Here is a 12,198-nt window from a genome sequence, read left to right on the forward strand (position 1 = left end):
CCCCCCCTCAGTAGGGGTGGTGAAAAGACTGCGTTTGGTGATGGAGTTTATGTTGCATTTGTAGTTTTTTCTTTCGCTTTGCCCTGTAAGACATGGTGATTTTTTAATGGAAATCGGAGAGCATGCTCTCTTTTGTCAAAAAAATATGGTGGGAGTATTCGCTGGAGTTTAATTTGCTTGCTGCTTTTTTGTTTTGGGTAGAAACGATCGACTTGAAGATGTGTAGTCCTGGAGCAAGATAAATATGTGTTTTTTCTTGGTTCATCTTTCTTACACATGGTGTCAGTTTTGCCGATTTATGATAGGAATGCTGAGAGTTTTGGACCCTCAACTCTTCATCGGAAGCTGAGAGGTTTTTTTTCCTTCGTTTTTCTGAAGACGCGGCGCTGGGTGTTGCTCTGCTTGGCTTTTCTTTTATTTATTTTTTAAATTATATCATCGTGTTGGTGTGTGCATGTATCAGCTTGATGTTTTAATAAAGGAGACCTCCTTTTTTTCCAAAAACAAAAGGCAACCCTCTGCTTTCTGTACATTTATTTACTTGTTGGGTTGCACCGACATTTCTTTCTACAGTTTTTAGTAACTGGCGCATATACAACATGATTGGGAAATTGTTGTCAAGGATGGTTAGGCCAGGCCCACTAATTTCTAATAGGATTTAAACAGGTCCATAGAAGCTTTCTAAAGCCACTCCTGAAACCTACCGTGTCGCTGTGGTCGAGATATAGCTCCCGCGCCTGAAATCGCCTATAGAGTACTCTAGTAGGCAGGCGCGGCGAAGCGCGCCATGCCCTTCTAGTATCATCTTACAATCAAAGTGAAAACTTGCTGAAGAGCCTCAACTAGGAATAGTGAGGTACTAGCTAGCTGGGCAGGGACTCAACCTAGAGGGTACCAAAATGTAGGGATTGTGTCTTGTCTTCTTGTGACACTATTCATGTTTACAGTGTAAATCTTTAAAGGTTGTACACGCTTCCTTTGAACATCCACAAACTTTTTCACAACTTTTTTGTCCTTCAAAATTTGAGTTTCGTAGCATCTAAGGAATGGGTGCACCAGATATGCACCAGAACTTTTTCATGACGAAGTTGCCATGAAATGAAACAACCCCCAAAAAAAGACAACACCAGCACAGCATCAACACATGATATTTCCAAAAATTTGAACTGATGAGAAACAACAAAAAATTACCAGCTTGCTTTTACATACAACACCTAATGCCTCAGACTTGCGTTGCGCTCTCACAGGTAACAACATCTACTCCCAACCCACGTAACGTAAACTTTCTCCCAGCAAGGCAATAATTTACAACTGTAATCTGAGCATACAGATTTGGATTTGTTGTTTGCACCCTGTCGGTGAACCAAAGACGTCGTTTCTCGTTCAACTCCTCCCAGCCTTGCCTTGCCTCCTCCGCCTCATGCATCCCCACACGACGCCTCGCCACCGCGATGCGACCATGCATAGAAAGAAAAGAATCATCATCTGCTCTCACATGAGCCACCCCTCATCCTCACCGCTGCTGAAGGACTCAATCATGTCACCACTCTCATCACCATCCCCGCCACCCATCATCTCAAGTAGCCCCCCTCCCACATCAAAGTCGCCTTCCTCATCATCGTCGTCGTTTTCATCCCCACTGTCCATATCCTCCTCGTCCTCATCGTCACCACCATCATCACCGCTGCTGTTACTTGGATCATCCTCAGAATCCGTGTCCCCAAGCCCTAAATCGGTCCCGAGGAGGACATCCACGTCCGAGTCATCGTCGTCATCATCCTCATCCTCCGTGTCCCCTCCATCCTCCGGGTCCGAGTCATCATCAGTTGGTCGTTTCCTGCCAACTTCGAATATGCGAGCAGAGGAGAACATCTCGTCAGGATCGTCCATGGCAACAACTCCAAGAAGGGAATCATTGGGCTCAGTAGCAAGGTCGAGGACGCCACGGTCTATTTGGACGGTTGCAATGTCTGCGTAAGTGACAGCATCGATCGTGCGGAATGCAGGGAACAGGGGGTGTCTGACCCTGCGTGTGTTGATGGATGATGTTACATCCTCAAGGTTACGCCTGAGGATGGCATAGATAACATCACCACTTCCATTGAATTTAATTACTGTCTGGTCCAGGGAAGGGACACTCCTCAGAAGCTTAAACTTTCTCAGATCCCACACCTCTGAATTTAGGATCACCTGCAAAACAATGTAAACAGGAATGAGAAGATGTGCACGGTAGAAACAAATTCCCCCAAAAACAACAGAGTAAAGGAAGATTTTACAGTGACGTTCAGGAAACCAAATATCACAGCAGTATTCCATCAAAACAAGTACGGTCATACACTTCTGAACTTGCACCAACTTAAAAATAAGCAATCAAATGCTGAACATCCTATTTGACACAAATACTATAAGAAAGTACTCTTGTGCGTCGTTCCCGAGCCATGTCATATTTTTTTACACTTTTCAGTGCATGTAAACCTACAGGCGATAAATATCTGACTACCATGCTTCTCTTACTATGCTTAGGCATTCTTGCAGTATAAATGGCACAGTGGCTCAGTTGGAATAGACTTCAGCTGGTCATGTTGTTGAACTTGACAGTAAATTTTATTGTTTTAAGCAAAGGCCAACAAGTTTGCTCAGAAGATCTCACACCACACTTGATTGGACTTGTGTCGGCTCTAACTTGTTAGTGTAGAATCCCAGAAACACAAATAGTGCATCCAAAATATATGCATAAATGTAACTTCGTGAGTATAATAGAATAACCTAATTTCCATCTAAGACTGTTGTGGTTTGAGAATGACAAACTGACGCAAACGTCATGGCAAGAAAAGTGGTGGCCTAGTGAGAGCAAAAATGTATGCCCTGATACAAGTTTGAAGGAATATAAATTGAAAGAATAATCAATTACTGCAGTCAAAGAAAAAGATTACCTCGTTTCCAGCTGGATGAAAACCACCGCCACAATAGTCTGTGAACTGGTCAAACTGATGGATAGGAGTGGGACTTCGTCTATCCCACAGGACCCCGTTCCACAGCAACATATCATCTGAAGGACTGAAATGTATAATGGGTTGTACACCCCGGCCTGAACCTGGCAGGCTGGAGTTATCAGGAAGCTGCATATCAACATTATGCGTCTGGACATCATACAATAGAACCGCCCGGTGATTTGCATCCGTAGAAAGGCCGGCAAATAAAGTCCCAGCATGGTTAAACCTGGCAGCTTTGCAGTTATCAAATGTGTGCAAAGGCCCCGTATGCAGTGAGAAAGCATCAAAGAGCTTAACCTCATCTATGCTAGATGAGAGAATCAGCTCAGTTCCACCAACAGATGTTGAATCCACCATAGTAACAAGATTCTGGTGACAAGTGTGCGTCTCTATGAGATTTGCAAGGTTGCTGTCAAATATTCTTAATTCACCACTATGATTCCCAGCCGCCACCCTTGATGCACCTCCAATAAAAGTCATGCAAGTCAACAGCGAGGCCTCATCACGGCAAACACGGCATGGCTTGAACCTGCTGTATATAAATTGGCGATCCCTGCGGGGCACTTTGATCCCGCTAAACTCCCTGTTTATCTCACGGCTTCCCATGCGAGCAGTTACATTTGCTGGTGCACTAATGCTGCGGCTAGGCTCGGGGCAAACATGAGGGTGCAGCAGAGAGACTGGCGGCAAAGTTGTTATTGGAGCAGGACATTGGCGGTGTTGATGTTTCAAATATTGTACAACCAATGAGTCGAGCGTCATGCGCTCCGAAGTTCCTGTTTGTTGATCATTTAAACCAAGATGTGGTGTGCCTGTTACCACTCCAGGTGTGCATTGAGAATCTTCAAAGTTCTCAGTGGAAATGTTGTTGAAGTTTGTCCTTCCTGGATGAAATGCTGCAGTAGGAGAATCCACTGCCACAGAGAGGCCTCTGCGAGTAGGAGCAGGAGTTTGGAACACAGGAGATTGGGATGCCTGATCCATTATTGCAGGGCGCTTTGCTGCTGATGCAGAACTAAACTCCATATCCGCAAGCTTCCTCTTAAGTGGCAAGGGCATTGGTGTTTTATGTGATGTCTCCACATCTCCAGTATTGCCAGCAGAGGCAGAGCAAATCATACCGTCCACATTTCCGGCAGGTACAGGACTTTTCAGGCTATTGCTTGCTCTATTACCAGAAAACGAAACAAAGGGTTGATTTCGTTTAGAGAAACTGGATGAGAATACCAGTGCCTTCTTCTTAGATGAAGGCACAACAGAATCTGATCGTTGGCCAGCTTGATCTGCAGCAATCATTGTTTTGTCAGACAGAAATCCCTGAACACGGCCAGAAGGCCACTGTTGTTGAACTTGAACAGATGATGGTTCCAGGGCAGCGGGCTGGTGGACAGGTAGCACTGCAGCAGTTGATGGCAAAGGTGCAAGGTCAGCCTCCTTCTGCAACATGGCAGCAGTAGCAGCCAAACCAGATCCAAGGAGATGTTCATGTATCAGTTGCATCAGTTCCCTACACACAAAAGAAAAGCAAATGTAGGATCCTGAAGCTGGAAAAGTAACTAAAAAGGAAAATATCACACGAAGTCAAACCTGGAATGGTAAGAGACAGGAGTAGCAGCTGCTATGCCAGCTCGCTCAATGCGCTTCAACGCTGGAGCAGCAGCATCAGTTGCTAAGGTTGTTTCTTTACCAGAATTAGTCAAGACCTATCAGGAGGAAAAAAAACATTCATTTAGCTCATCTTTCCCATTTCAGTTGTGCAAATTCAAACCACAGTATGTTGGGCACGCATTAAAATCTTAAATTAGGGAAGTCTATCACATAAAACATCCCACTGGAAGCAAGCATAACTGGATAACGTCAAAGGACCACAAGTTGTACTCCCACACCAGCACTACTTTTACCTTTTATAAGCATGCTTGATTATACAATATCCATAGTAACCAAGGAATATCAAACAGATAAAACAAGCAGTGTGCTCATTGACTTGATGAACAGCAAAATACCAGCAAAAAACTAAACAAATATTAAATCTTGGGCAACTCAAAGTAACACAATACAATGTGTTCCTTACCGCAATGAGCTCAATTGCCACTTGGGTCAGTTCATTTAGCCATCTTGCATTATCACCTCCAGATGACTGGGTACTCGTATCACGAATCAGTTCTGATAATTTCTTCCCTACCTGAAATAACATGTTAATAATTAAGTTACTGACCTAGGAGGCACATCCGCAAAAACAAAGTTGCCCAGGAATAGGAGACGTGTAAAGAGATGATAAAAGAAGGATATCAGAGAGGGGCAGTTTGCCAGCCCTATTATCACAACAAAGAATAGGCTTGGTTGCCACTCACTCCCTTTCATCTCATGGCATTTTTCACAGACAAAGGAAGAGAAATTGAGGGAGAAAGGGAAAGGTGAACATGTTTAGCCAACTATCCCATGATTTAGTTTGAATAAGTAGTGTTCAACCTTTGTAAGACAGCAATACCTCATTAACTACACTACTAATTCTGTAGTGGACTTACATTTCGAAACAAGGCAAGAGGGGGGAAGGGATAGACCCCTATATGTGAAACAGAGGGAGTAGTCGCTAGCAGTTGCTCATTATTGAGATTGTAGTCATGCAATAGTAAGATAAAGTTTCTACAGGTCATAGCTAGAGCATGAAAAGAAGTGCATTGATCTGATGTCCACGATACCTGGAGCTTCGTCAGTATATGTGCAATAGCATCGTCTCTAGCCAAGCCAAGCAGTACACGACAGGCAAGGGCTCGAATAGGATCAATAGCCAAAGGATGTGTAACCATCCGAGTGCCAAGAAGCTGCAAAAGAATCTTTATACCATTATTGGCTCTGACTACTTCTCGAGCTTGGCGATAAGCTTGTTCCAATTGAGCAGCAAGACCAGGACCCCCAGCTCCTACACCTAGCGATATTCTCTTGTCACCAACAACTCCAGATGACACAACAGGTGTGCCATCACCATATCGTTCCCGAGATTCACTTTGGTTCGCTGCAACATTTCTTTCTGACGTGCTTTTTTCAGCATTCCTGTCTCTGCTCTCTGAATAACTTCCTGCAGGTTGCTGATTAACAGCTGAGGACGGCTTGTTGCTGATAGATGGAGGGGGGCATACAAGATTGACAAGCACATTCAATGCTGGACAAATCACCTAATGCACAAAGGATGGTAAAAGGATACATTATTTGGAAGAATTTCAGCAAGGCAAATACTGTTGGATTTGTAAAGCTTAGTTAATGCATAGCTTGAGAAGGAAAAACACACCTCAGGATCAACATAGCCAACAACACTGTTTGCTATATCTAGTATAACAGCCATGCCAATACGGTTGTTAGTTAATGTAGCATGCACCATCAATTTGCGGCTGTGTGGCATAAGAGTTATGATGTGAAGAACTCCAAATGCATACTGAGCCAAGTCATGAAGATACCGATCAGCAGGTAGACTCTGAAACAGATTGTTGTAAATGAAATCAGCTTAACTGCAAACATTGTATTACTCAGAGGAAGTAGAAAAGAGAAACAATACCATATTTTTACCTGGCATAATTCTAGCAGGATAATATGACCATTAGAGGCCAAGAATTTATCCATCACAGGCCAGCGAGCTCTTACGAGAGCAGGTCCTAACTTTCTGTCCCGCTGGACCTGACGAAAAATAGCATCCATAGCCTCGTTGCCGATGTCAAAAGGTTTGTAACCAGCTCTTGCACTGGAAGTATTCCGAGCAATACTACGGATACTCTTGCTTGGCCGGATGGAATCAACAAGCTGAAGGAGATGAGCTCTAAAATATTGCCGTAGTGCAACACATGAATGATACGCGACCTGCTTTTCTGACTGAGTCAGAATTTCAGCAGGCGATCGGTCATTCCCTTGATTCGCGTTGGAGGATCCTAATGCTCCAGAGTTACCACCCGACCTTACGGATGCAGCAACTTGTAATATATTCAGAAGTTTTTGCATCCCATCCTGTGCATCAAATGAATCCAGAACAGCTTTGAACACAAATGCAGCAGCAAAGAATATGGCTGCATTTTTTCTAGCTGCATCTTGTGGGCATTCTAAGAGTTGCAGCGCTAGTTCAACCACATTGTTGAGTGTGTCAGGTGAAAGCGCACAAACACGTTCCATGGTAGACTGCAAGAACAGAGGATGCTTAGCAATAAGATAAATGAATGGTCAAGGGAAACCATGGACAGATCAACAGAATGCATGACCAGCCAGTTTAGGTTTATATGTTTACCTGGAGAGAACCGAAAGTAAACAAGCATGCAGACAGAGCAGTGTATGTCTGAGTAATCTTAGGGACAGAGAGGATCTTCTGAATACCACCCCGGTCAACAAATAGCGCAGCAAATTTCCGGTGTGCGGCCAGGGCACAAATCAATCTAAGAATTTCATGAAGTAGTGAAACGTGGCCACATCCCTCCTGGTCTTTGATTCCCCGTTGCAGCAATGCGAGGCAAACATCAACACCTTTTTCATGAAGAACAGGACCCAAAGCTTCAACGTACTCTCCAAGATACTGCAAGCACAAAATGCTATATTTTTCCCTAAGTAGCAAGAGCTGCTCCTGGTCAATGATAACAAAATCTTCCAGATCCTGGTCCTCACTAATTTTCACAGCTTCTTCAACAACATGCTCCTCATTAACCTGGTCAGAGCTTCTGCAATACCAAACAAAACTCAGAAAAGGAACAATAATATAATGAAATAAGATGACACAAACACACACAGACACACAGAGAGGATGTGTTTCTTCCATTACCTTGAGACGCTAGTGGACATGGCAGCATCGACTACAGTAGCTGCAGCTTTCTCAGCAGCTAATACAACGGCATCGCCACTATTTTCACTCTTCCAAGCCTTCAAAAACACAGCGTGTCAAAAGTTACTAACATATAATGAAGCAGAAAATGAATCAGTGTCAAGTATAAAGTATTCCTATTTTGGGAGGTCCAGAGATGTCTTATTACATACCTCTAAAGCAGCAGATTTCACAAGCTCAGCAGCAGCATCACCTGCTGCTTTCACAGCTTCCTCAGGAGCATTCGCTGATCTGGCTTCCGCTTCTGCAGCTCTCACTGCCTTCAAAACAATGTCAGTTATATCCTTCAAGCCGATAATGCAATCCCTGAACCGGTCCTCATACTCTTCTTTAGAAATACTAAGAATATCAGACTCGGGGGCTGCAGAGCTATTGTTCAAATCGATTGCTTTCTTTGGGTCCTCGACCTTAGCCGCATTCTTTTCTTTGCTAGTCCGACTTCCCATTCTCAATCCTGTTGGCGATAAAGGTGTCCGTTCACTTTCAGGCAAGCCTTCACCTGGTTTGATTTTCCCTCTTAGTCGAGATCCTGTACGGCTGAACTTTCTCTTCAAGAGTTCATCTCTCAGGCTTTCACCTGCAGGATACTTTTCCCCATCGACTGACTTTGCATCAAAAGGATCCATTGTAGAATCAACATCATCACGTAGCAGGTAACCAGTGTCATCCATCCCCTGTTCTCCGTGTGCTTGCCTCATCCCAACATCACGATCAAACTGTTTTTCCAAAGTTGGGTCAGTCGATATTCCATCTCCAGCCCTTGTTCCGTCCAGTATAGAACTGTCTTGAAGCAATCGTACTTTGCCCCTATTCTCATCTCTACCCCGAGGATGCTTGGTATCCAGTGGAAGATTGGCATCTTTCTCTGAAGATGTGGCATCACCAAAGACTCGTATTCGCAGAAAACGCATGAGCTTGGCTGATACTCCCATGTTCAAGACATCTTCTACCAAACGCCCACCACTGGCAAAAGAACAAAATGCAACAATCAGATTACTGATAACAGAAAGGATGATGAAGAAAAGAAGAATGCTATAAGATCTCGTATTGGTAAGACATGACAGTACCCATACAACGCCATCGAGAGCAACCCAATAGCATATGTTCTCATCATCTCAGTATCTGTGGGTTTTTTACCACTTCCTAGATGCTTCCAATCACATTCATCCGATGCTTCACCATCTTCCTTTATCCAGGATTTTATATTTTCTAGGGTAGCGTCTTCAAAAGGATGAGAAAACTGAGGCTGAGGACACAAACACGCGTCAAGTTAACAGAATGTAGTGTAGGAAACAGAAGAAGATTGAAGTATGATCGCAATGCAAAAGAGTGTGCATGCATGAAGGGAGGGAGGTAGGGGCGGTAAGCTAACCGAAAATGCATCCTGGATGCTTAGGAGCAGCCTAGCAGAAGCACAGCGTACTGGCAAAGGGTACGATGTATCTGACAAGAACTTAGAAAACACTAGGTCGTAGAAATCATCATTCTCCTGCAGACACGGTTGAGGCAGCAACGATTAATCTCAGCAATAAACAGGTAAGACTCAGGTTATTAGGGCGATGGACGCAGAAAAGAAGCAGAAGACGCACCCTGATCAAACTCGCCAGCTTGCCTATAATATGGGAGCCCCTTGTGTTTGTGTTATTGAAGGACGGATCACTAGCGCATTCCTGCAGGTGTCTGCAGGGGACATAGACATGGTAATGATGAGCGAAAAGAGAAATATTAGGAGCAATGTGATTCACCAAAAACATTATGAGCTATACATCTCGATCAAGCACGAGGCTCCATACTGTAAACCACATAGCAGATTTTTCCTGTGGTAAAATCAAACAAGTGCTAGTTCATAGATGTTACTAAAACAGAGTACCATCTAAAGGCAAGCCTCAAACTGAGTGTGCTCAAACTTGCCTAGACTAACTGAGGCAAGCAATCCATCTTTCATATACAGCAACTTCCTAGTTCATCAATGTAATTCGAACAGAGCACCATCTAAAGGAATTTATAAAGAGCAATGTGACTATGTGCTACAAGCCTACAAATCTCAATCAAGCAGGTGCCTTCATATATATACTTACTGTGGATTATATAGAAAGCAAAGAGATTAAACTTGCATCGGGTTCTGAAAACCTCAACAACATATCACCGATTTTGCCGAGATCAAATCAGACAAAAATACAGGGTCTACATGGTGAACCCCAACTGCTTTGTACGCATGATGACACACTGGCAAGCACACGACAGTAGTATTATTTTTTGTTTTTTATTTATCAACCACTAGACTCCACTCCCCTCGCTGGACTTGACTTGCACAGCCATTCCATCTTTTATGCCTTTCTTCACTACATCAGCTTCCTAGCCCGCAAGCAAACGGTACAAATGTCATATGAAGAGAAGAATAACTATTATTAAGACATTGCAAGAACAGTACGGTTTTGCCAGGCGAGCGGAACAAGCGGTGGCAGGGGCGCGGGGAGCGGATGGAAGCCCTAGTATAGAAACCAATCAATCGATCGATCAATCCAGCAAAGGGGGCGGCGGCGGGGCGGAGCCGAATTTTGCTAACGGCGGGACGGAAGAAGGGAGAGGGGGAGGGGAGGATGGGTGACAGAGTACCTGGCCTCCTGGTCCTCGCATATGGTGGCGAGGGTGTGGATGAGGCGCGGGTTGGGGTTGCTCTCCTGCTCGACGACGCGGGAGATCAGGGCCTGCGCGCGGTCGAGCAGCGCGTCCTCCGCGGCCTCCTGCTCCGCGTCGGGCGCCTCCGTCTCCTCCTCGTCGTCGTCCTCCTCCTCCGGCTCGGCGGCGACGGGGTCCTCCGCCGGCTGCTCGGGCTCCATCGGCGCGGGGTACCAGGGGTAGGGTTAGGGTTGCGTGGGGGGAGCGGCGGCGGTAATGGTGGCGGGCGAGAGAGAAAGGGAGGAGGAAGAAGGTGGCGTTGCGGCGCAGGTCGGGGAGCCGGGCACGGAACTTTCTAGCAGGTTTTCCCTTCCCTTCTCATTCGCGGGCCCTGGGCTCTGCGCAGGCCCGAAATCTCTGGGCCGGGTGCGTGCAGGCCCAGCAGCAACGTCTTCCACACTCCCACCTTTGCTGCTGCGTTCAAGACGCTCGCACACTCCCACCTTTCTTCTCAGGTTGCCACAACTAACGCAATAGTATATGTGTACAACCTGCTAGTTTTCTTCTTTTTTTTCATAGATTCGTTTATTTAAAAAATTTCATTTATTAAACCATGCGTCCACATTGTGAACCATTTTTATCGTTGGATTTCTAGCATCGAGATCTTTGAAACTGTATCCCACGTTGATATGTTTTGACAAAAAAAATCCACGCAAAACACAAGAAGCAGATCGGTGCCTGTCACGGAAGCAAGCCAATGCCTCCATGAGAAAAAAAAGAAATATGTGCCTCCAGCGGAAGCAAACCAGTGCCTCCACGAGAATCAAATATGTGTCTCTCACAAAAAAAACATGTTTTTTCACACATTTTCTTTCTCACTAAAACCTAGGGGAAAACGGAAGAAAATCAAAATTTCAAAAAAAAGGAAAAACATCTAATACCCAAAAACACATACAGAAAAAATAAAATAAAAACACAAGGTAACCTCGTGATATGTATCCAAAAACACATACAGAAAAAATAAAAGCTCGAGGCTCGTGAGCCGCTCGAGATCGACTCTTACTTTAGCTCGACTCTAGATCGACTCGAAAAGAAATGAGCTAAGTATGAACACTTTATGCAGCTCGATCAAGAAACGAGCCGATCTTGAGCCAGCATTGGCTCGCTCGATTTTAGCTCGATAGCTCGATATCATATAACTATATTAAATAACCTTCATATCTATTGCCAATAATTAGGATTATTCATTTCCATATATGTTCTGTATGATATTTTTTCTTCACTTTACCTACTAGCAAACATGGAAATTAAGCATGGAGAAAATTTATTCTCATCACGTGGCCAACCGTCAGGGCCGGCCCTGCGAGGGGGGGGGGGGCGCCCCGGGCCCCCGAGATCAAGGGGCCCCCTCCCAGGTGTAGTGTACGTATAAAGGTAAGTAGCCCATTGGCCATAGCTTCATGTAGAAAAAAAAGGAAGCAGCCCAGATCCAGAAAGGAAGGGATGGCAGTACGCACATAAATCAGCGTACGATTGTGAGGAAACAAATCAGCGTAACACACCTAAATCATGTCCTTCTGTTCTGCTTATTCCTTACTATCGTGAGACAATCTCCCTCCAAAATAAAAACAATCATGTGACGTGATTTATTCCGTAATTTCCTATATTCTCCGTTCTCTGCAGGCTCCAAACCCTAGTTCCCAAGTCGCAGAGCCTATTGAAAATAAGCATCGG

General features: G+C 44.7%; 1 protein-coding gene across 1 annotated transcript; it reads right to left on the reverse strand.

Moving 5' to 3' along the window:
* Positions 1–1,133: 1,133 nt before the first annotated feature.
* Positions 1,134–10,793, reverse strand: LOC119357290 (DDB1- and CUL4-associated factor homolog 1-like). Its single transcript, XM_037624284.1, has 14 exons — positions 10,462–10,793; positions 9,435–9,525; positions 9,218–9,334; positions 8,913–9,091; positions 7,998–8,808; positions 7,786–7,883; positions 7,261–7,684; positions 6,555–7,154; positions 6,280–6,462; positions 5,693–6,166; positions 5,065–5,175; positions 4,581–4,696; positions 2,934–4,500; positions 1,134–2,190 (listed from the first exon to the last, which is right to left on the reverse strand). The coding sequence occupies exons 1-14, from the start codon at positions 10,683–10,685 to the stop codon at positions 1,492–1,494; spliced, it is 5,694 nt and encodes a 1,897-aa protein (XP_037480181.1). The 5' UTR covers positions 10,686–10,793; the 3' UTR covers positions 1,134–1,491.
* Positions 10,794–12,198: the final 1,405 nt, after the last annotated feature.

Source organism: Triticum dicoccoides, chromosome 2A (assembly GCF_002162155.2).
Source record: "Triticum dicoccoides isolate Atlit2015 ecotype Zavitan chromosome 2A, WEW_v2.0, whole genome shotgun sequence".
In the NCBI taxonomy this organism is placed as follows: domain Eukaryota; kingdom Viridiplantae; phylum Streptophyta; class Magnoliopsida; order Poales; family Poaceae; genus Triticum; species Triticum dicoccoides.